The 26,207-nt window shown below is 36.4% G+C and overlaps 1 protein-coding gene across 1 annotated transcript in view; it reads left to right on the top strand.

The window, feature by feature from the left end:
* Positions 1–26,207, top strand: part of SLC2A9 (solute carrier family 2 member 9) — a 106,291-nt gene that overhangs the window by 36,177 nt on the left and 43,907 nt on the right. The window contains exons 6-8 of the mRNA XM_080588793.1: positions 3,077–3,209; positions 11,328–11,515; positions 17,144–17,254. Coding sequence (XP_080444919.1) covers positions 3,077–3,209; positions 11,328–11,515; positions 17,144–17,254 — 432 coding nt within the window. The remainder of the gene's footprint in view (positions 1–3,076; positions 3,210–11,327; positions 11,516–17,143; positions 17,255–26,207) is intronic.

Consider the following 26,207-nt stretch of genomic DNA (forward strand, 5'->3'; position numbering starts at 1 on the left):
GGGTTTTTCATGCTCCAGCAAATATTCACAATGTGACAGTTTAAAATTAAAATCTTACCATCTTGACAAGTTATTTGTACAAGTTCTAAGCAGGTGATGAGTCAAGTCCTCTGTAATTAAAATATTTATTGCTTTTCTCAGTTTTTCCTGAGATAAAATGTGTTGTTTTCATTTCTCTCAGTAATGTCTGTGTTCTTCTCCCTACTGACAGCTGAGGCAAAGTGTTACAGTGTCTTCTAAGTGATGCCTAAAATGTCTTTTCTCTTCACCTTATTACTGCTTCTGAGCATTGTCCCTGTTTGTATAGAACAGGTTCTATTAATCCTTAAAAAGGTTAGCGTACCCTACTTTTCCCTGCTTCCTTTAATTCTTTTTATAGGGTCTAATTCTGCTTGATCTTCAGCAATGTGTATTTTATACTTTCAGACCAACAAATGTAGCTCTTTTATGGATCTTTTTAAACTCAGTTTAGTCCTGATATTTCTTTTCGGTATAGGGATGAAGAATCTGAATATGGATAATGTTAATTAAGAGAAAAGCAAGTAGAATCCATTCCAAATGGATGGAAACATTTCCACTAAACTCAGTGACTTACCAATGTTTGTTGTTGTTGTTGTTTCTGTAACATGCACACTGTTAAAAATGAAATAAATTTCTTCTTTCCTATCAAAATGAAACGTTTGCCCCTTATCTAAAGGGCAAAACACCAGTTTTATCACAAATGTATGAATTTGATTCAATTACAAGTTCAGAAATGCTCAAATTTCCTTGTAGAAAACATAGAAGTGTAGAAGTATATTTATGATTGCTTTACCTTAATTTTTTTCAAGTTAGCACAATAAAAAGTAAATATAAAATCTTTCATAGATGAAATAAAGGAAGCTCAGTGTCTTATGTAGTGAAAATAAATGTCTTGTTATTATTCCGTCAGGGTCTTATTTATTGTGAAGGGTAAGTTCAGAAGTTTAGTTTCATTCATAGCTTTTTAAAAATAACACTTTCTGAAGAGTTACTTGAGAGAAAACTGAACTGAGAAAACATGCACTACAGGAGACTTTAAAAAGGTTGAAAGATTAATCCAAGTTAAGTCCCAAAAAGATGACAGAATGTTAATCATAGCGATATACAGTAGAAGGTGTTTTTCTTGTTGTTGTTGTTTTGTTTTTTTTTTAACTTAAAGAATCCTTGGCATCATGGAAAAAAATACTCTCAATCAGCACATATTTCCTGTTTTTTTTGTTTTTTTTTTTTTTTTCAGAAGTACTGTAAAAGCCTTATAAACTTTATTAAGCCTTGTAAACTTTTTATATGATATGTAGAAAGAGTATTTATATTATAGGAAGTAATCATAAGAGATGACATAAAACAATGGCTTTTCTTTTACAACTTTGTATAAGTGCTTCCAGGCAGATACAGAATACAACTGATCAGACTGCCTGTTTTCTTAAGTTTCTTTACAAACAGGTGCCTGTTTTGTATACGCAATTTCTTAGTTATTTTTAAAGTCTTAACCTAAGTTTAAATTTCAATTTTTCAAAATAAGACTGGTGATTGTTCATTTATAAACAAACTATTAACCAGTCTTGATGCTCCTATATTAGGTAAATTTCTTCAATCACCTGTATTAAAAAAAAAAAAGCGTGAAGGAAGAGATTCTTTAAGTCCTCATGGTAACAGAGGCTCTGAGGAACACTCATAACATTGAGATTTGAATTTTTTGAAAAATCCCCTTCTCAAGTTGTTTTGCTATCTCTGGAATTTTTCTTTCTTCCCTTTTTTTTTTTTTTGGTATGTTTTGTTTTTCTTAAAAACAACAAACAAACAAACAAAACAAAACACAAAAACTCTCCTCTTATTCTGCCTGGGAGTTATTAAATTAGTTCATGTTCCAGTTCAGGATCTGAGCATAGTTTACGTCCTCTAGCGTGCAGTGCGTTCTGTTTTAGCAGTTGGATTGCTGAAGTGGGAGAACATAAAATAAAAACTGTCAACAGTTTGGGGGCCTTTTGAACTTTGATATGACTGTGGAAAATTACGTTGAAATGAAATTTATCGAGTTCTGTATGGGGGAATGTGGGCTCTGGATGGATAGATTCGTTCTGAGGGAGAAACTGGATCCAAACCTCCAGTGCCTTTCAGAGTTCAATCAGACAGGATGCAATGCAATCTGCTTTTGATCTAGCCAAGTTTTTGAAAATGTGCTAGACATTATGACTGAGCAGTGGGCCCACTGAAGTCTCACCAGACTTTTCAATTAAGAACCAAGTCTCAATTTAGAAATAATTGAATTAAATAGATAAATGATGACCTTTAATGAGAAAACTACTAAAGAAAATGAGTCTTGGCATTAGACAATTGAAACAAAAGGTATCTTAAGAACATGGACAGATAAAGGGCCATATTTTTGAGAAAATAGTACTACAGGTGCCTTTCTTCTCCAGCTACTTGTTAGTATTTTCTTTTCAGAGTAAACCCAGAGAGCTAAATAAGCTCTCTTTATAGCCTTTCCCAGCCTTTTACTGAAATAGTTTTCCTCAGGTGGCCCTCTAAAGCTAGTTTTAAATAATGAGTACATTTGGGGTTGCTAACAACTTTGTTTCAGTTGATTTCAAAGCGAATAATATCACTTCTTTTTTTCAAACAGACTAGGGTAAGAGACAGCTATATGTAACTATATGAAGATACTGCTGTACTGTTTATTAAAGAAAATTTGAGATATTATTGTGAATGGGGATGACTTGTAGAATACATATTTGAGTATATATCAAGATTTTTGTCTGTATGGTTGTTGATGCTGAAGGAAAGGAAAAGTATGTTATGTTTTCCAGCTCCCCTTTTTCTTTTTCTCTTTCTATAAGTTGAGGATTTAAATTCTGACTTTCTCAGCCCTTGAGTAAGGGGATCTGAGGGAAAAGTGTTCAGACCGCTTACTGATCTCAGTAAGAAGACATTACTCTGCTCATTGGCATGCTATGTCAAATGATGAAAAGTTACAGCACTTCCACTGTAGCTATTTGTGTTCCTCGTGTCAATACAAGAGAGTATTAATGACTACCATCTTTGCCCCTGTTCACAGGAATCTCGGTGGCCTTACTTATTTGGAGTGATCATTGTTCCTTCATTGGTACAAGTTGTGATTTTGCCTTTTCTTCCTGAAAGTCCTCGTTACCTCCTACTTGAAAAACATAATACCACCAAGGCAGAAAAAGGTATGAACTATTACTTGGTTTCTTGTAAGAAAGCACTTTTATCATAGGGATGCAGGCTGGAAAGAAATTTTGATATCACAGCGAAAGCAGAATATTTTAACCAGAAATATTCTCTTGACGATTTTTTTTCCCTTTCTTTCTCCATTTGTCTTTATATGTCTGTAAAAATAGCTGTTGCTTTGATTTTTTTTTTTTTTTTTATAAATGAATTTCTCCAGCAAGCTGACTTTGTAGTATTATGCATGGTGATACAAACTTACTTAAGTCATTCCCCTGCTGTGCATCAGCCACTACATGCAGTGTTCACTAGGGAGTGTAGAGGTGATTTCAGTCTTCAGGAGTGTCTATTTATATAGAGTCTTTGCTGTTTGGCTAACAAAAACACTGATTCTGTTTCTGGGTTTTGTTCCATAATCACTGTGTTTATCATGTGTTCTATAACTCCATAACCTTTGTAGATCTAATAAAGACCTCACACACCTATTTAACTGAAAATATGCAATGCTCCCATATTGCTTGCTTCAGTTTCACAGACACAGACCAGAATATTTTGCTCTTACTTACCCATGCATAAAACAAAATAAAAAATTACTTTTGTGATCAGAGCTGTTGTATCCTCTGCCCCAGTAAAATTACTATGGTCAGTTATAGCTTCCAATGTATCATGATGCTATTGTTGAGAGAATGTTGTAAGTCTGTTTTCACTTTTTATAGCAATACTTTTAAAAGACGAGTGAACAAAGAAGAAAGGAAGCTGATTGTAATACCAAAATGTTTGCAGAACATTACTGTGTATTAAAAATTATTCCTGAAAACTTAAATATAACCTTTAGCATTTTCAGTCCCTAACTAGCTGTTTAGAAAATTACTTGCGAAGTGTGAAATAACCTCTGAAACTTTAATTTCATGCTACAGGATTATTACATTTATGTAACTCCCTCTGTCCTGTTTCTTCTACTGTAAAATGAAAAAATGACCATTTTGTTTTGATCAGCACTCTGAAATGAAAATGACACACTAATGAAAGTCTCCCATGTTGTCTCAGTTTGGTGTTGAAGAATTTTGTAATGGAGCCTCAAACATTTAAAGATACCACTCCATGTTTTTTTTGTTTTGTTTTGTTTTGTTTGTTTGTTTAAAAAAAAAAGGCAAAAGCAACAAGGATTTGCAGGGACAGCAGAGTTGAGGCAGAAAACAGGTTTTCCAGGGGCCATGAAGGAAAGGGTTTGCTTGCCAACCATGGTCAGACCATCCATCAGGGAAACCATGGCAGGGAGTTTGGGGCAAACTGTCTGGGCTTGGAAGAAATGCCTTTGGGTGCCAAATTTAAACTGGCTCGTTTCTACCTGATAAAATTGTAGATGTATTTCCAGAGCTATGTCTGGCAATAAGCCTGCATATGCAAAGATATTGCATAATGTCAGACTTGCTTTAGGGATCTATTCAGAGTACTGTCACAGTGCTTGGAAACCTCACCACTGAAAGTGAATCTGGGCCTCTTGTAGGTAGAGCTTAGAAAGTGTAAAAAATTGTCATGAAAATAACTCCACCTGCTTGGAAATTCACACCACTAACTGTCACTTGTAATGGGCCAACTGCAGTCTGCTGTGTTTTCAGCATATGTGTTCTGAGAATGATTTAAAAACTTCTCTAGAAGCATTGGAAATAGATTCTTGGAGTAAAAAACATCAGGACAGCTATGTTACCCATACCTTATTGCCAGTGATTTGGTAGTTGAAATGAAATGGTTTTCCCACCCCAGGACATGCAGAGAACTCCAGACTAGGCATAAGCTGGGCCTGAGCTGAGTATCTGGAGTAATGCAGTAGAATAATGAAAGCAAGAGGGGGGGACTCTGTGATGAATAACTGTGAATTGACAGTCAAGAAAAATCATCTGCATGTTAGCATTATCTCTGGAAATGGGGGAGGAAAAGCCTGGGTATTAAGGAGACCAGAGGAGTTTGTGGATTATTAAAAAACCTACTGCTTGTAAGCCATTAATGACCATGCAGTGTTGTCCATTATAATGATGACAACAGTAATTCTCTTGAATTATTTGCCTCTTAGGTTAGATCTGCATATTAATATGAGAAATGTGCAAGACTTTCTTCCAAATCCTTTTTATTTTCCACAATGGATCAAGGCTACTCATGCAAATATCATACATTTCACTCTGGATTATATCTTGTTGGAGAAATATAAAACTATTATTCATAAAAGGTCTACCGTATTTAAGGCAGATGACTACATTAGTCTTTTTATAAAATACTCTTTCAAAAGTTAAAAAAAAAAAGCTTCTAAAATGGAGATGACAATATTAATCTTCCTAATTATTTTAGAGTAATAAAAATCCAATGGGATAATATAGGTCATTGAGTTTCCACTGAGTTCTGCGCCTGTTTTTGTCCCTTCCTTGTTTTCTGCCCTCAGGAGATAACCAGACTATAGCTACCAAAACACAAGTGACCTCATTATCTTTTTTGGCAGCAGTGTAGAAGAGCACAATGCCTTTAAGTGGCAAATAAGAGCCTGAAAGAGGGAGAAGGACCAAAGTGATGAAAAAGAGGAGATGGGGTTAGAGCAGGCTGGTGCCATGTGTGAACATAGACCACACCAGCAAGAGACAAGCTATTCCATGAGCTCAGGAGTAAGGAGGCTCCAGATGAGTGATACCTCCTGAGCAATATCAGCTAGGTACCCAGTTCCCTCCTTTCTCCTTTCTAACCGTGCAAACACTCTGGGTAGCTGAACTGAAGTCTTGCCTGGCTGATTAGCCATATGGACACTGTGGCTGACTTGCAGTTGTTTGCTGCTGAAAGCAATGCTAACAGCCAAGCAATGCTTGTCTTCCTGGAGTCACCATCCTATGATGGCTTCCTGAGACCAACACAAGCTGAGCTATATCCCATATTTGTGATTGACTGCTGAATGTGGGAGAACTGATTTATCTACGTGAGACAGAATGACTGAATAGACCCACAGCACAATCTATACACCTGCTTTGCTCAATAAATTAAAAGTCTGGTAATGGAGAGAGGGAAGAGCCATTCCATCTACCCTCCCAGCTCCCCTTTCTTGGGAAGAAAAAAAAAAAAGGAGAAACATGCCTGACATTTAACTTGTGTGATCCTTCTTCATAATGCTCACCAGGCAGTGAAAGAGAAATGGATACTCAGATAAGGAGAAGGAATCTGGAAGGAAATTGTCATTAAATTGCTAGGGAGCAGTGGGAGTGAAGGGTAACAGGACAGAAACAGGAAGAAAAAGAAATCTGTGGCTGCAATTACATCAGGCAGTTTACTATCCAAACTCTAGGAGAGTGAGACAGGAATTTGATATTAGTTGATTATTTGTTGCCCGCCAAATGGATACCTGGTCCGTGTCTGTGGCTACTGGGTATGATGCAATACAAATAAAACCACTAGTAGTATTGCAATAAAATGGAACAGCTTTCTGACTAACAGCATTATTTATAGGCAGCTTCATTTGGACACCTGATTTATTTCTTTTGAAGAGTACTACTGCAAAAAGGAAGTCTGTATTTTCAATACAGCTACAGTAACGTGTCATGTAAACCAATAATGGAAATCAGTTGGCATCCTAGCTTGCCAGAGTACCATAACAATGTTATGTCTTAAGGATCAAATAACTTAGACATAATGTCACAGTAACATCTGTTGATGACGTACAAAATCTGTTAATTTAGTATGTTCAGTCATACATTTAAACTGCCATAGTTATGAAAGAAACATTGCACCAGGTATAACACAAAGTGTGGTTTTAAAATTCTTAGAGAGATGGATTAGAGTTGCTACCTTTTGATGCAACAGAAGAACAAATCTGTCTCATATTTATAAAAGCAATTAGTTAATTTTTTACAAAGACCTTCACAGGGCCCACATGTATAGGAGCCATACAGAAACCAAAGTTACTACAGGAACAAATTGCTGTAAATGCAGTGTTTTAAGTGAAGTTGTTATTACTGACAGAAAGTTCACATATTTCATTTATTTCACATAAACATTTCTGTTTATGTGTGCTTTTTATGTCTCTAAGCATTATAAGCTATGCTTATTGGAAAGGAAGACACAACCATGACTTCTAAACTTGCTGGCTTATGGCAGAGGCTCCACCTCAGATGGTTGCTGACTGCCAAAAGCTGGAGTGATCACAATGTGTCTGCCTTGTTTGTAAGCTTTTCCTAAACCTCCTGTCTTTCAGAAAAGTTGCTTGGTTTACTGGACCTATGGTACAACTCAGTTTACCAATTCCTGTGTTATTTGTGGGTAGCATGTGGTTATTTGGTTTTATCTATACATCTTGGCTAGTTTCAAGTGGACCTGAGTAGGCCTATGATAGTCTGTGAAACCAGGTGTAAGAACAGGTGAAGATGTAATCCCAAACAGGATGCTAACACACAGAAGATCTCTGAGTTTTTTTACTTACAAGAATGAAGTGGCACATGGGAAAAGCCTAAAACCATTTGCATGCAGTTATATTTACTTAATTGGAATAGCAAAATAGAGATTTATTCTTAAATTTGTCTATGTTACATGTTAGTAGTTAATTAATATTTTGCTACATTTAAATATCTGTTTAAATCTCTTCTAGCAAGGTACATCCAAATTATTCTTCTGACTATACAGTACTGTAATAAAATCAGTGGTATGTGAAAACACTATTTTTTCATTTTGCCAAATATTTTTATGATGTAAAGTTACTACCAGCAAATTACTACTTATCTGATTCAGAAGTACTGAAGTTATCTTTCTGCGAATGCTGAGGCAGACAGTGAGGCTCCCTGTATGTCCTCCACCACTCAGAGGAGAATTTTAAAGACACTTGGTTTATTGTACTTCATAATCAGTGAAGTGAACATGAATGGGAAACAGATGACAATAATATTCATACAGTATTTATGTTTTTTTTAAAAAAAAAAAAAACAACTTTTTTTTTAACAGCATGAATTATTACCCTAGCTACTACCTGTGACCACTCCTCTTTGCTTCTGCTTCATTATAGATGGGGTTGGCTCTATTCTGTAAACCGCAAAATAGAATTTTGATTCTTTTAAATGTCTTCTTAAAGTCTGCATACTAATTCTAACAACTGCTTCCTTTGCACAGTCATGGAAGTACTACAGTGGGAAAAAAAAAATTAGTAATTCCATGTGTGGCAGAGTTCTTCAATACCCAGCTTCAGTTAATTTAAAGGCCTGGTTGGTTTTAAAGATGGTACAGATTGATTTGGTCCAGACCTTTGAACCACCTCCAAATGTTTCATCTTAGCTGAGATGAATAAAAACTAGGGATGTAAATGGAAAGGTTTCCTATCTCCTTTCCCCTTGACTGGAACCATCCACTTCTTTTTCTATTTATAAAGGCAGCGTACCAGCCTTTGACAGCTGAGTATCTAGGACCTTCTGGTCCAAGAGAATTAAGAAGAAATCTGGAAAAGTTTCTAAAGTTGCTAGAACTATAACTCCTTAGATGTTTTTATGCATGAGGAGGATACAGACATGGCATCCTTAAAGAAGGAAGCAGACAATAATGGAGGGAAATGAGTTACTAGGAACATCTGCTGTGATTCTCAGTGCCAATAATGCATTGGTTTAAAACGTGAAATAAACAGAATTGAACTTCACAAATTAAAAGACCTTCGAGTTTTCCCATCTCCCTGCTAGTGCAGAATTCATTTCCATATTAATTATGTATAAAAGTGTGATTCTTACTATACTGAAAAAGCATTAATGAAAGAAACTTGAATGTAGTGCGTAGCTGGAAAACATGTTTCCAAGTTTTAGTGTTGTCTACTGAAAACTATGCATGGATAGCATAACATTTTCTTAGCATTTCTTGACTTGTTAATTTTAAGTATCTGTCAAAGTTTCCTATTGGCATTTACATTTCTGGTCCTAACACCAGGTGGGATGAAAAGAAAGCAGGTGTCTATATATAATTTCCTGCCTTTCACTCGGTAATTTTTGGTAATTGTTTTTGTTTGTTTGTTTGTTTTTAACCTCCTGGTCCCTCTAGAGATACAGCAGGCTCCCTTGTGCAGAAAAGACAGATTGCTTCCTTTTTACTTGACTGCACCTATATTTTTGACTTGTGTGCCCTACAGGAATGCAGAGGATTCTAAGGACAGGAAAAATAAAGAAAATTGTGCACTGACCTAATTTACACTGATAAAACAGATGCTTAAAAATCTATGAGAATAATTTCAAAGAAGAGTACTGTGGTGTATGCCTTGTTATTTTCATCTTTATCTGATTTTTTTTTTTATTTAACAGTGCTCTAATAATACTGAAAAAAGTGTAATTTAACCATAAAACATTAACTGTAACATACTGGAGGCATGCATTGTTCTAATTTTACATTTCCTGTCATAGCCTTTAAATACATAACACTCATTTTAACAAGTGCTTTGTATGTCATTTAATAAGTGGGCAGTGACGCAAGGACAAAACTCAGAAGCTTAAATTCTTGGTTCTGAGGTCTGAATTTGTTACCTCATTTCTGATTATAAGGCCTAGGTGAAAAGATGGCTCTCATGCTGTCTCAGGTGTTTTTAAAAATTCTGACCTCCTTTCCCAGGAGAGAAACGAATATCAGAATAAATGAATGTCATGAAATGACTCAGCACCCAGAGGTGGTGAATGTTCATCCCTTAAAAAAGGATGCCTCTTGTTAACCAGAGTCACATAGGGCCTATTAAAATGCAGTAGAAATGTTAACCACATATGAAACTCTTGGCCCAGAGTTTGAGTTCCCCTTACAGCCCAAGCAGAAGCCAGGCAGAGTGTGCAGCATGGTGCATTCACCAAAGGGATGGAGCAAGCTGCTCTGGGTTGACCATCAGCTCGTTATGTGGCCTATCCCTCACAACATCAAAACAACACTACTTGGCCTTTTTCCCTGCTGGGTGAAAAACACAAAAAACCTTCAAAATCTGAATCCAGGTGTTTTAGTCTTGACTAATCAGTGTATTTGGCTTCCTTGACTATCCATATCCTTTCTGTGATCCAAAAGAATGGAAACTTAATGAAAAATATGAAGATTATTTATTTATGTGAAATACTGTGCAAAGCAGTGGATAAGACAGAAATGGATTTGGCTCTTATGATAAATAAGTCAATTTATTCACTTAATAAAAATAACTCATTATTTCCTTTAGAAGAAACATCTTTAAATGACCTGCTGTGTAAAGGACTGTTTTTTGAGTTAGCGTCCTACCGGGTCACAAAGGCTTGTTGCAAGGGTTTGTTTAATGTAATTGTTTCTCTGCAGTCATTCCAAGATGATGAGCGTTTTAAATATCACTTAAAAAGCCAACCCCTGAGGTATGTTCATAAAATTGTGATGAAAATATCATTGATTTATACCTTATCAGTAAAACGGAATTGATGGAGAAACACCACCTCCATTGGGAGGTATTCACGTGCAACACCTTTTGGAGGAGGTGTGAGATGGAAAGATAGGGTTGTTTGGTTATGTTTACCAGATAAATTCACTCCCATGTCTCCATTGTTAACAAATAGAAAGTCTTGAACTGCTTTGGATAATTCTTTCTAATACTAAATATATTGAAGAAGTTAATTTTTGTCTATGTGCTATTGAAAATGAGATAATATGAAGACTTGTAGCTATTCCTTTCAAATGCCTTCCCTTTTTTTTTTTGTTTTAACAGATTTGCCAGATTCTTACATATTATTACTACTCTATCCTGTCTATCTTCAGCAACAAAATCTGCTATATTGTTTGGTTTGCAAAAGAAGCCATGTCAAATAATGTTAAGAATTGCTTTGTTATTAAACCTTTTTTTCCAGTTTATACAAGGCTTTGACTCTGCTCTGGACCTTACACTGTATTACATATAAAATAATGTAAGGAGAGGTCTGATAGGGTGCCAAAAAAATGTATAATTCTTGCAGCTTCAGAGACCAATTGCAGGGATGAACCAAATCATACCCAAAATGGAATCATATTTTTGGCAGAAGAATAATTAAGTTGGATCCCATGTATGTAACCTGTTTGTCTCATACACTTCAATTTCTTTTAAATGATTTTGTTATAAGTACCAAGTGTCTGGCCTAAAGTACATTCTCTGTTTGTAGCATTTCAGACCTTTCTTGGGAAAGACGACGTGTCTCATGAAGTAGAAGAAGTTTTGGCAGAGAGTCGAGTCCAAAGAAACACCAAATTAGTATCAGTACTACAGCTACTGAAAACCCGCTCTGTGCGATGGCAGGTCATTACTGTGGTCGTCACCATGGGCTGCTACCAGCTCTGTGGGCTAAATGCAGTAAGTGTCCTTCTTCAGGTCACATGGCATCTTCTGGGATGTTCCTTTCTTTTTAATACAAGGATTATATTATACCATACAGCAACCTCTATATCTTTCCATTTTTAGTCGTTCCTTATTAGTAATGGTTTTGTTACAGCAGCATGTGGGAAGGCCTGGAGAATGATGTATCAGGTTTTTTTGTTTGTTTAATTAAGAAAGGCACTGTTGCATTAAAGTTGATGAAAAAGATAGCATGCATTAGAAAAAAAGGGTATGCATCTTCTGTTTCCGATATTTGGATCCTCTGTTTCTGGCCAGTAAATATCTGGTCTGATATGCTTTGTGTTTGTTCATGGTAGGGAAACTTTGTCCTTTCAGTAGATATTTCTGCTTGGGATAATTCAGTTCTGAACTTACAGAAGTCAGAAAAAGTGCCTGTTAACAATTTCAAGAAGTCGAGCTGGATGGTTAATTTTGTTGTTGAATAAGCTGCATTTCAATCTCCTTTCTTAGAAAGGAGCAAAAGAGGAGAACAGAATAGTCAATAGAGATAAATCCAATTGACTGTTAATGTGGCTGAGGCTAATGGATATCAAGGTCTTATTTTCAGATTTTTGAGCCTATAACATCAGCCAGGACAGAGCCATAGACTAATTTAGATTGAACGGGATCTTTGGAGCCCATCTGGTCCAACCCCCCACCCAAAGCAGGACTAACTTCAGATGTAGCTCAGACTATCAAGGGCTTTGTACAGTTGAGGTCTTATGGATCTACAAAGGTAAAGAGTCCACAACCTCCCTGGGCAACCTGCTCTAGGTGTTTTCACCACTTCCACTGTGAAAAGTATTGAGACAGAATTTTCCTTGGTGCAACTTATGACATCTGAGTTAAATGCTTTACATTGTATGACGTGAATGTTCTCATGAAGTACCTCAAAGTGAAGAGGGTTTTCATCATAGTTGAAGGGTATTAATTGCGTATACATGGAAGGCAATCTTATCACTGCTGAAAGGAGCTCTGCAAATGTAACTTCGCACTGTGGTTTTGTGCATTACAGCGTGCTTCAGCTAGCATATTTATTTATTTATTTATTTATTTTTCCCACAGGGCTAATCAGTGATAATAAGTGTAAATGCCTCTGATCTCTAAGTTAACTAGTTCAGAATTATCTCAGGTATCTGTATATCTTTAAAAATCTTAATACAAAATATTTTGTTCAAGACCTTTGGAAGGATTAGAATGATTAGAACTCCGGTATCAAAAAGATATTTTAAAAGGTACTAGGAAGAAGTAAGAAGTTTTTTGACACTGTGGGGTGAACTATAAAAACAGGTATATAGATTTTAATTTTTTTTTTAGCCATGGATTTCAGTGCTAATGACAAGCTATTTTATTGCTCATTGTGGATAGTTTCAGAGAAGAGAATTGTAATTATCTGTCATCCAGTCTTTCTAAGGTTTATCAGCGTATAAGTGAAATGAAATGACATTTATAGTAAGAAACGAACTGTTCAAACAATGAAGCACATTTCCTAAAAAAAAAAAAAAAGACAACAGCCATGTCTTAAGGGGAAAGAGAAGAGTTTTGTGGCTTTGAGAATATTTATTAAATGACAGAAATTGTCCAGTATTCTTTGGCAGAGCAGAACCACACTCATAGCTTGAGTGTGTGTGTGTCAGGGGTTGAGACGTACAGACCAAAATGAATGCAGAAGTTGTTTTAAAGTATCATTAGGGGGTTGTTCTCTGAGATCACGCCTCAGAAAAACTGCTTTTGTCAGGAAACCTGGGTGCCAAGTTGGTTATTTCAAGCCTTATCTTTTTATTGTTATTATTTTTACTTTGTTTCTCCAACTGTATAATGCCACTAAACATGAAAAAAAAAATTCACACAAAATTTACATTCTGAAATGGATTGTTCAACTTGTTCATCCAGAAAAAAAAAAAAAAAGGCAAATGATGAATGCGATCAAAGAGAAGTAGTTGCGCCGCTCAGTTAAGAGCTTAGGTTTCAGTTCCTTGTCTCTTCTGCTCGGCTGTTGAGACTGACCTTGATAAGTCACCTGAGGCTCAGAAGTTAAAGGACAGGTACAGATGTGACAGTTAACTGCTGAACCCAGTTCTCAGTTTGTCTGGCTGTGTCTAAGTCTCCTGCTGGGTGTGAGTCACTGTCAGCAAGGTTTAACTGGCTGCAGAAGCATCTCTTAAGTCATAGCTCTCATCCTTCTCTTTGTCTATAGTACCCTGTTAGTCAGTCTGGTCTTTTCAACAACTGCCATCTGGGTAGGGCATATGGGAAAGTTGGACCTCTTTCAGGGGAGAGTCTCAGGTCACTCTCACGGGAAATTACCAAATGGCAGACTTCTGTAATCATCCTGCTGGTATCTGAGAATACTTACTTCATTTTAAGGTTTTAGTTTATAATGAAAAAAATTGTTTTGTTTAAAAACAGTACATTCATCAGTTTCTACATGGAACAGAAATAACGGTGAAGTCCTGATCATATTAATCTATTCAATTATAATGGAATGCCAGACAGTCTGACCTAAATTGAAAAAAGTAAATGAATCTGTATCAGTCTATTTTCATCTGATAAAGTTTATTTGTGGTACGTAGCTACTTTAGCCAAGGTTTTGTGTTTCCAATGGCAAGAAATCATGCTGTGGATGGGGGTTCATGCAGAAATGTATGTTTTCGTATGAAAAAAAAAACACAAAACAAAACAAAAAAAATGTAGTGTGCTATTCAAGCTTGCTTTAGAGAAGAGCTAGCATCAAGTTGTAGGAAGGGATCAGTATGCATATAGCATGCAACATCATATGCATGTGTTGTTGCCCATCTTTTTTTCAGTGATTTATTTTCCCTTTTTGAAGGGAAGAATTGAAGTCTTCAGGAAGAAATGTATGTAGGGAGCTGAATGAGAGAGAAAGACTGCAAAATTGAGTGAGTGCTAGAGAGGTCCCTGCTGTGAAGAAGTTTGGTAACACCACTGATGGTGGTATAACACATGCCACTTTAAGCTAAGAGTTTATAGGAGTAAAAGCTTATGGTAAGCAAAAATAACTTAACTTTCATGCAGCTACTTGTATGCTACAGACAGGAATGCTGAAATATCTCCAAACTCATAGAATTCAGACTGCAGAGATGTAGCTGTTTTCTTATGGCAAACATTTAACTGGCTGCTATGGTGAAGTGTTGCTTCAGTCTGTGAAGAAACAGAAACCCACCATAAGAAGTCAGATGTTCCTGTATTGATTTGAACTAGACAGCAGTTGTTTCTGTGTTTTGGTACCTTCTGCCCCATTTTCCACAGATGTTTCATTGCAAAATGTTTAGCCCAAACCATTCATTAACAAAAGCCATGTTAAAAAATAACTTAAGTGAAAGTAAAGTAGTCATCATTAGTCTAGTAAATTTGTCTCGGTTATATCCTAGAATAATATATTTCCTTGTTTAATGATACACAGGCTGAAAAATATTCACTTTTATTGTTTTTAAATGTGTACGTCTTGTTAATTTTTACCCTGATTTGTTTTTTGTGCTGTTACAGATGCTAGTGAATGCAACTCAGAACCTCATCCTGTCTTCACTGTGACAGTTTTTTAATCTAGCTGTTTTACTACTACTCTTAGGATCGATGATCAGTTATTTTTCTCCGTAAAGCCACTTGTGAAACTTTCTGAGTTCTAGTTGTAATTTTTTGGCAAATGAATTCTGAAGTTTTCTTCTTAAGTGACTCTTTAGCATCTTTTTTTTCTTCTTTGTTCTTTTTCAAGATCTGTATACCTGCAATATTGCCATCATTTTCTAGAAGTTCTACCTGCTATGCAAAACTGATAACGAGAACCAGATGTCTTACATAGTTTCTAATTTTCTTTTTTTTTTTTAACAAACTTGTTAACTTGTAGTATGTGGAAAAATGAAATTTTTGTGCTACATTGTTTTCCTTGTCAGAGTAACAGGCCCCAAAATTTTTGTTAGGGGTGACAAACACTTCAGAGGGAATTGGAGCTGATACTTTGGTTTGTTTCAGTCTGCGCTCTGTTTCAGCAAGCCAAAGAAATGTGTAATTAACACCAGCACACGTGACACGAAGGCAGACTACTTCATATAGCAAAACTTGCTGCTATCACTTACTGTCCCTGCATCTGTTTTGGTGCCAGCTGATGTAGCAGTAGTGGGCATAACATTCTTAAGTCAGCTTCCCCTTTTCTGTAAGGTGGTATAGGTGAGTTTTCAGTCTTTGGTATTTTATTTTGCTTTTGTTTTATGTAAGATAATATGGATTTTCTCCTTTGGTCCAGGACAAGCAGCTTTGCTGTAGGGTTAGTTGGGAATTTAGAATTACTGTTTTTTAACAAAGCTACCAAGTTAGCACTTTGATGAACAGATGTAGCGTGTGCATAATATGCTGGCAGACAGCAGTGTTTTCCTCTTGTGATAAAAACACTTTCATTCATCAGAAAAGCCTTTTCTTTAGCAATGCTTGCCCTGTTAAGGCTTGTCACATGGACAGCATATGGAAAAAATATCACTGCTGTTTTTATGTTTAGTGTCATCACTATCTCTGCCATGAGTTATCTCTGGCTTTCAATTTTGTTATCACAGATAATCAGCTATGTGTTACAAATTCAAGGCTTTTTTCTGATAATCGTTTCAATTGTTATTCATCCCCTCCAGTGAATCTGTTATCTTTTCTCTCTCCAAGTCAGTCTCTCCTTGCTTGCATGGATTTGGCAGCCAAATTTTTTGGCTAGTTCTTTGTTGTAACCCCAAGCCCAGCATAAATATTATATGGTTTTCACACTTTGTGATGTGAATGGGTCTGTGATACTTACCAGCCTTTTTATTTTGAAGTATTACCACTATATATTCTCTCTCTGGATATTGTCACTGGGTATGGTTTTATTGACCAAACAAGAATGTCCTCCTCTAAGTTGGCATGCTTGTGTTTCTGTCTGTTAATGGCAGGTCCTTCTAGCCTGTGGTTCATTTCATCCTAAAAGCTGTTGTTTACTGTTCACCAAATGACTCTCAGTCTAACGGTATCTTTCCTCTCTGTTGATAATAAAGAAAGATTACGGTGATTACTTAACTGCAGATGTCCGTGTTGCAGTGAAGTGAAAGATAAATCTCATACCTTCTGTCCAGAAAGCAGCAGTTTACATGGTGCCTCTCACTGTCTCTCTCTCTCTCTCTCTCTCTCTCTTTTTTTTTCTTTTTTCTTTTTTTTTTTTCTGTTCTGGCCTCCATTGCTACATGCCAATAAAGAGTTCTGTAATGCCACCCAAATTTGGTTTTTAGGTGGTGTGGCTCAGCCACATGAAACCTTTTTGTATCCTATTGTTCAAAGTGAATTAAAGTGAGTTTCTTTGATTTACTCCTGAAGTGAATTAAGGCAAATTGAGTTAAAGCTACTTGTAATTCTGTCTGAGTCTCCAAGCAGAAGTGTAACAGTGTTGTGACTAATCCACCTGAAATTTGCACTTTCCCTTCATTTGCCATCCTGGCCAGCCCTCAATCATTCAGCAGTGCTCCGTATTTTAACAAGTCTGATCTCCGGCAGAAGAGATGCTTGAACTGAATGTTAATAGCTTATAGTTCAAGCCACAATGATTAATATCTCTTTTTCTTCTCTCTGATATAGATATGGTACTACACAAACAACATCTTCAATGAAGCTGGGATCAATCCTGAAACAATTCCATATGTTGCTCTAAGCACTGGTGCTGTTGAGACTTTGGCTGCTGTTTTTTCTGTAAGTGTAGTTATAGAAGTCCATTAATGTGCTTAATATTTAAATGACTGATTTTATTTCCTTATAAAGGTTGAAATTTTGAAGATTTAGTGTAGTAACTGAAAATATATATTATTTCTCAGTTTAACCCGTAACCCAGTTGTGCTTTGTATGAGTAAGGAGGAGGAAGGCTGTAAGAGCAAGGCCCAAAGAACCATAGGTAATAACTCATAAATTACCTGCTAGAGCGGCTATTGTAGCAGTTTATCTTAGAGTCTTCCCATGTACTTGCTGGAAAGGATGCAGTGTTGCTGGTGAAGGTTTGGGCATAGTACAGGACGGGGCATTGAGTGTGGACTGCAAAAAAAGAAGTATGTCTATTCAACATGTTCTAATGACACTTATTCTGTAGCAACTTATGAACAGTGCAGGAAATTCTTCAGCCATTTAAAATATGGGAGTAAATGTTTGTCACCTGGCTCACTGGAAAAGCCAGCACACTACAACAAAATTGTCCCTTGTGTTACATTCTGCTGTCTCACTCACTGAGGACGAGCAGGCATCCTTTCATAATACATGAGCTCCTCGGTAGGTAATGTACCTTTACTATGTGCTGAACATAGAAGAGGATGTTACAAAAGGTACAAAAAATTATCCATTCACATTCTTTTTTTTTTCTTTTTTTTTTTTCTTTCCCACTTCAAAATGGAGAAATTGATTAGGAAAAAGTATAGGTTAAAAAAACAATTTAAAACTGGAAGTTTCAGTAGGTGACTACACCACTGATTGCTAAAGGAAATTCATTTCTGTTTGCACTGCAATATATAAGAAACAAAGAACAGGTCTTTGGAACAGAAAGTTTCAAACAAGCAAATACTCTTTCCATTCCTTGCTAGAACTTTTTTTGTATCTTCATATATTCTATACCAAGTGTATTTGCAAAATACTGGACACAGCAGACAAGCATTTTTAAATGTCAGAAGAATGGCTTCAGCAAAAATACTTTCCAGTGGCAGAGCAACTGCTTATGACCTATAAAATGTTAAACTAAGTCCAGCTATCAAATTTATTTTCTTATGGTCTAGGACATAAGGAATCTAAAAGGTCACAAATATATTTTTATTCTGGTCTTTGTAAATTTCCACCAGTCTGTTTTTGGATAAACCATCTACTTTTTACTTTTTTTTTTCTTTTTAATTTGGGGAAATAGTTAAAAATGGAAATCCCTACCTCTTACAATTTCTCCTTTGCATACTCCAGAAACACTTCTTTCTTACAGTAATTTAAGTGAAGAATACACCTCCTTTGTGGAAACAGATGAAAATTACATGGACATAATTCCATGATATTAAAACCATTCTATAAATAGGGTCTGTCATCTTCAGTTGCTTCTGTGCTATCAGTTTGTGGAGCTTATTCAGAGCACTCTGTTCATACATAATGAGGTGGTTGTGTCTACCTTGGTTCCTGATATGTGTGGTAACCTTTTTATGCATGAGAAAAGTATATTTAATATTTTTTCTGTTCACTCTACTTTCTGTGCCTCTAGAAATGCTGATGTATTAATATCCCCGCCCCCTTCAAATTTGCTCTTCCAGTTCAAGAGAAAAGCCTTAATTTTATTTCAGTAATCTTCACAGATGTTTCATTGCTGCTGTTTGAAGGAACAATATCATGAATTCATTTTTTCAATGGAAAGTTTTGCAGCTTCATATTTCTATGAATAAGTTCCTCTAAACTTCTTTCATGCCTAGAACTAAGGATGGGAAATTTTCTTCCACTTCCAACTTCTCAGCTGCAATTTTTGCTGTTTAAAAAAAATATATACATATATGTATATATTTAACAGTGTTAAATATGGAGTCAGGTGTGTATGTCTTAACGACATTGCTCAGAGGGAAAAATGGGAGAAGCAGGAGAAAGTGAGGAGAAAAATTAATATTCCTTGTATATTTTTATTGTGCTTGCCAGCAGAGACTAGACTCTTACTAAAAATTTCCAGGGTTTCAGTAAATACTCCTTCTATCAGTAATGGTAGAATCATAATCAGTAAACAATAAAAGAATAATTTTTTTTGGTAAATAGAATAGCTTTTGGAGAGATCCACAATGGAATCATGTACTGTTTCTGATCATTATATGTATGTTAGATAGTCATCTGCAAAGACTCTGAACTTTAGTGGAATAATTGGGGTTCATTCATTGATGAGCCCTGAATAAAAGCCAAAGAAATAGATGGAATGAAATATTGAATAGACTTCCAACTGGGAGACATGTCACAGAGGGAAGACATCTAGCTTGACACCATGCTTTGAAGCAGGATACAATATAACTAAAACATTCCCTGGTAAATACTTGTTTATTAGAAGTCTGTTTTTTAAATTCCACAAACTTAGTTAAATTTTTGTAAGAGTGGTTACTGTGCCTTTTTTGTATTTGTCAGTAATTGAGGTTAGTTTAATTTTGTTGTCCTATTCTTAATGGACAGAAATAACAATTTGCCAGTCTTTCTTCAATGTGGTAATAGACTGATAGATAGAGACAGAAGGAAATTTGTGAGAAGATTTCCTAAACCACCATAAAATGAAAGGAATCTTACTCAGATTAAGCATCCTGTTTCCATTTTTGCCATCTGTGGCACACATTTGGTCTTTATGTAATGCTCATGGAAGGAGACTAGCTATGACTACGTAGAGAAGATTATGCCTTAAGCATTTCCCATAAGGTGTTGCATAAGTTTTTACCAATGTGCCTTCCAAAGCCTCTGACAGAGACAAGCCGTGCAAATTTTTTTTGCACGTGCAAGCCGTGGAATGAGTTAAAATATAATTCAGTAGTAGAACACAGAAGAACATAGGAAAAGTCTTTGCCATATCACAGAGAAGTCAAGACAACTAGCTTTCTTAAGCATGAATTGAGGGAGATAATGTTATTCTACTCTGGGATATCATGAGAAAGGGGCATTCAACTTTTTCTCTGTTTCCTTTAATGTTAATAGATTTTAACATACAAGAAGAATTTCTTGCTCAGAAAATAACACATCTTAAGACAAGGGTATCCCAGACACATCAGTAAGTGTCCTCATCCCCAACCCATTTCCTCCATTGTATACAAAGGGTAATGCAATTTGTCTCCATTGAAACTCTGTGGCTACACTGGTGTCAGTACAGGAAGAAATACCTTCCAATAACAGCCAGTTTGTGGTAAGTGAAAAAAAATGGGTGGCGAATAGTTTCATCTTGAGGGTTCTTAGGAAGCTTTGTTGTAACGTGACTTTTAGTGAGAATTGTAATGCAGTCCTGTGTGACATTGTTGCACTAGATCAGAATCAGCCTTCATCTACCCATAATCCCCAATAGTGTGTAAGTAGAGGACAATGCAAGAATGGGGCAAACTTGGCATTTCCCCCCTTTGCTCCCCTGGCTTCTCCTGACCCTGACAATCTCCTGCACAAGGAGTACAAGAATTAGAAGGTAATATCTCAGTCTTTAATAACCTTGATGGATTTTTTTCTTTGTATTTGTCTAGTTACTTTTCAACTTTTTAGAACCCACGGCATTGTAAGGCAGTGAATTTCCCAGTGTAACAACATATTTTATGAAAAAGTCCCTTGTGTTGAGATTAGAGAATATCAGATACAGTAGGTGTGGGCTGTATGAAATCATAACAGTGTGGATGCTCAGTTAACTGCGAAACTATCCTTAGAGAGGTAGCTATCAACACTTCACTGCCATACAAAGAAATATCTAGTGAGATCTGTCCTGGGTCAGTTAGTCCTAAAACTCATTAGTAATGTGGGTGAGGTAATAAACAGCCTTTTATAATCACCTGTTTCATCCAAGCTCACCAAGGCTGAGAAACTCAAAAATGTTTGCAATAACTATAGAAGATCTAAAAAAACAGGGCTTGTGGCCTGAAATTGGTGCGATGAAATTCAGCAATGAAAGGTACACAGTGCTGTATGTTGGGAAAGAAAAAATTAATATGCACAAAAACAAAATGTCATGTGGAACTGTGTCAAAAGGCTTGCTGAAGTCAAAATCTATCATGTTTTTCATTTTCTTTTCATCCACTCAGCTTTCTCCCTGACAGTGTAAAAAGTCACACTGATCTGCACTGAACAAATCTGTTTTGACTGTTCTGACCACCTTAGTATCTTCTAGCTGCTGTCAGACTGTTTGATTGGTTAATAATTTATCCTAGTACTTGGGAGAAGGCAAGAGTCAGACCCTGTCTTCCTTCTCCCCATGTAATAGAAGGTAGGTGCTCTGTCTGCCCAGATCCAGTGCTCTTAGACGCTGCCATTGACTCACAAGATTTCTGGGATTTTCACTAATCAAGGTTATGAAAGCCTCATTTTTACTAATAAATTTTGAGGTAGAAAAGGCTGATTTGGTGGGAAAAGTGACCTGGCACTGAAGACTGTTAATTTCATCCAAGAGAAATATTTATGCAGCTCATCATCTATAATTTTAAGAAACTGCAAATAGTTGCCTCCATGAACAAACAGTTGGCTTCCAAAATTGCCTATCACACTAATCTGTTTTGCCTATGTAATATTTAAATTTTGTGAAATTTTAGATGATTTACTTTACTCAGACCGACAAAAGCATTAGTGAGCATGTCTGATAAGTAACATGAAAAAAAAAACCCTCAATGATTCATTTAGAATATAAAATACTGAATTATTTTGTATGCAGGGAGTCACTAATTACTCCCTAGTTGCAAATTCATCCTCATTTCACAGCTTCAAATGTAAATGTGTGGAATCTTTATGGAGCAAATTTGTGAGTGGAAAAATGCGTGGATATATGCCATTATATTGGAGAAAAGGAACCATAAAGAATTAGTAGAAAAGAGATACTGACCAAGAAACTTCCCAGACCATGGTATTTGCCGACAGCTGCAGTGTAGGCAGACGCGTATTCACTGCAGGGTGAATCACAGATTGTGATCCTGTTAATGCATACAAGCTAAATCCAGAAATGGTCAACATAATAATTTTAGATGAGGAAATTAGTGTTCTTAATGATTTTATTACAGCTGTGTACTTCTGGATAGGCAAAATTACAGGTGAGGAAGGAATGGTGTAATGACTTCCAGGAAAAAAAAAAAAAAGCCTCCTTATGGAAGTCTACCCTACAATAACACTCCTAAGTCCTGAGGGATGGTGGGTTAGAGACTGCATTTCTTTGGTACAAATCCTTCTGCAGGTTATATTCAGAAATTGAAAATTCTAAAGACATCTGCTTTCAAGCGTTGAAATGGTTTTTGATTTTTTTTTCAGTCTGTTCAGACTGATCTACATCAGGGCATTCAAATACCATCATTAGAAAATAAAGCACCAGCTATGGTAATCTATCATGGACCTAGTCTATCTTTTAGAAATGTGTACTTGGCACAAGACAAAACCTGGCATTTTTAACAAATAAATCATAAACAGAAGGGCCTTTGCTTCAAGAATACCTGTGTTTTGTTGAGGGGACACAACAGGAATTACTGTGTTTTTTTGTGTGCTGCCTAAGAGCTGTTCCCAGGCACTACTAAGGCAAAGGCAGCAGGCCAGAGCAAATCCCTACATGGGCTGCGTCTTGGTCGTGATGGTTCAACAGGAGTTGCATATGGAGACCCTGTGCTCTGTGAATGGAAAAATCCACTACCAGGTCAAGATGATTAAGGATACTTTACTGCAAAATAGAAACTTATAAAGTTCTAAGAAAAACTTAGAAAATCCTTTGCTTAATAGTGATCCCTATAATGGTACCTACAGAAGATGTGAGGTATCATCCCGTTGTGGCATTAACATAGATACAGGTAGTGATGTGAGAGGCAAGGAAGGCACAGACTGATTTAAGGTTTGCACTTATGTGGTGAAATGCAGTGCTAGGCCACTGCAGTCCAATTTAGGGGCTTAAATAAAGCACCCTGTTTCTTTGTTTTGCAATTGTATGATTCATACAGCAAAAAGATATACAGAACAATAGGAATCAAACCCCATTTGTAACCCCCAGTCTCTTGTTACTCTCCTTCTCCTGGATGCAAGATACTATGCACCGTGTCATAAATAGACATGACAGCAATGTAAATGTGATTATTCATTTCAGCACAGCTATTTAAAATGAAAATAACACAGAGTTGTCTTGTTGCATTGTCTGAATCTAGACATACAGTCTTGCTTAGATCTATACCCAAAATACATGAGAAAGAAAGTATGGCTACTCTATGGTAACATATAGATCGGATTTCTGTATAGAGCTGAGAAATGAAGAAAATCTAATAGGGTTTTCTTAGTATGATTTGGGGCCAGGAAAAAAGTAAGTAATAGATCTCCCATTTGGGCTGTAAAACTCGCTTACGTATTCATTTTTTCCCTAGCTTGTCTGATCTTTTTTAATGCACTCTGCTTTCATTGTGTCAGCCCCAGTATCAGCAGCTGACTCAAGTGTAAAGATTGATGTTTGCTTTTTAAACTTTATTCACAAGTGGTTCCTGCCAGACAAAAGAAAGTTATGTTAACTGTTAACTTAGTTTGCATATTGGTTGCCTTATTATCAGCAAACATTTGTGTTGAGAGAGTTTGATTGCAATATTTTTTTACACATTTTCAATAATTTCAGCTGTGTTAATTACCATGACTCTGGGTATAGGTTTCTACAAATGCATGTTTATGATCACACTTACATAAGTATCAGCATACACAATTTGGCAAATAATTCAGTGCGCTATCACAGAAAACAGTTGTAAGATTCTTTTTATGGCTATACTTGAGCATATGCTGAATTTCTTGTTATTTCATTTACTCTACCACATAGTATATTTTGACTTGTTGCAGGTCTTCAATAGGTAAGTGTTGGCAGTGCTTACCAGTGGAGCATTCAGAACTATAAATACTTGAAAACTGGTGAATCATTTTCTACTTCCTACTATGAGTCATAAGCATCTTAGTGGGTTTTGCAAGATAACAAGATTTGGATTTGTATAATTAAAACCAAAAATGAACTTGTCGTCTGTTTACAACCTTATGTACTTTTTTTTTTTTTTTTTTTTTTTAACCAGGGAATCTTCAGGGTTTATTTGAGCATTTGTTTCCATCAAGAAAATGGGAACAGAAATTTGAAATACTGATGCATTGTCATAGGTTTTCTTAAGAAATCCTCAAAAATAAATTAATTTGGGAACTAAATTTTAGTTAGAAATACTGTTAACCTATACAACTTCATGGAATGGCTGCTGAAGCATCTGTGTACTTAAACAAATCAAAAAATCCTTTTAGCCCTGATGAAAGATGGGGCCTTCTGAGAGGCTTTTCTGGTGTGGGCTGGCTCCCATTTGAACAGCTTTGACCTGTTCTTGGTCCCTGGATGCTTCTGCTTTGCCTCCTGACTGCCTGCATCCCTGCTCAGGCCAGTAGCAAAGGCACAGAGCCATGGCTTTCCAAATGCTAGTGTAGCTTTTCACTGTAGCACAGCCGTGTAATTCATGGCCAGGCAGGGAGCATGGGTTTGGTTGTTGCACTTGGCTTATCCTGAGCTTGACTCAGTGTAGAATCCCATTTCAGCAGAGACTCATTTGAATCTGTGCCATAGGCAGATGTCTGGGTGTTTTGTTTGGTCTGAATTGGTGATGCAAGAGGTGGGCCATGCATTTGAACAAATTAGAGGTTTCCTTAGCTTTAAACTGGAAATAGGTTGTTTCTCCCTATAACTGGGAAAGTTAAACATGTCTAATGGAGAAGCCTTCTTAGTCAGTATTCTCTAGATTTTGTAGAGTTGTTAGTGTGATTTATTTAGGATTAACTTTGAAAATGATTATACAATTTCCAGCAATTTGGGTACATCACAGTATCTGTGTGAATAAGTACAAAATTGCTGTTTACTTTCTCGAGTGAACAAAGTTGGTCCATTCTATAAATCACAAGAAATGCCGCCAGGAATTATAGTTGCAAATTCTTTAGGGCAGAAACCACAGGAAGCACCCATAGGTTGAAGCATTCAAGTTCCTCAGTGCTGCTGTATTAAATAACAATGACTCTGTAGGATGATGAAAGATTGGGAAACCTGGCATCAGCTCACGGAAAAGAACTGTTTCACGTGGATTTGTTCTGTTGTCTTCCCCACTCATCTCTGGATAAGATAGAATTTATATATATTAGCAAGTATTATTCTCTTCTGTAAAAAGCATATGGAACTTGCAGATCTGCTGTAACTGTGCCTGTGCTTTGCTGCTCTCAGTTAAAACTGGGAGTTCCTCACCAACCCACCTAGATTTCCAGATATGTCCAGACTACTTATTCTCAATGTATGTAGGCACAAGAGTTTGTACGTATCTCCTTGGAGTCCTCTCTTACTGGGGTTTGCTTTACCTTGAGGTTGAGAGCCAGAAACTGTCTAGCACTTTTTTCCAAATTTTGCTCTGTATATGAACCATTTTTCCTCTGAGAGAAACATTCATCCTTCATGCCTTTTTAATACAAAACCCACCAGCTGGTGTAACACTAAGATTGTTTAATCACAACCACCAGTCTGTAATTGAAAAAGTAAGGGAAAGTCACTGGTATGTCAAATTACATGTGCAGCATCCATTGCTGAACACACTGCAGAAGTCTCCATCTTCTAATGGACCCATTGGATAAATTTACATCCTTCATGGTTATAAAAAATGTCTCTTGGTTAAGTTTATGTGTGGCCACATGTATTTGCAAGATGGATTCATTAATCAACGTTCAAAATATTTGGCATCTTGTAGGGTTTTGACAGCACAGCAGCTGCAGTTTTAGAACATTTGGACTCCATGAGTACAATGTGAAACCTTAATAACATCAGAGCGGGTCTATTTTAAACACTGCTCTGAAATAAATTATGTTATGGAATCTGTGGTAACTGTCAAAATGAGTATATTTCCTCATTTAAAGAAATAAGGAATGCTAAAGCTAGCTGCAGAGCTGCTAGCTGTGTTCTGCCATGTCATGGTACTCT

Source organism: Anser brachyrhynchus (assembly GCF_964034855.1).
Source record: "Anser brachyrhynchus genome assembly, chromosome: 4".
Classification (NCBI taxonomy): domain Eukaryota; kingdom Metazoa; phylum Chordata; class Aves; order Anseriformes; family Anatidae; genus Anser; species Anser brachyrhynchus.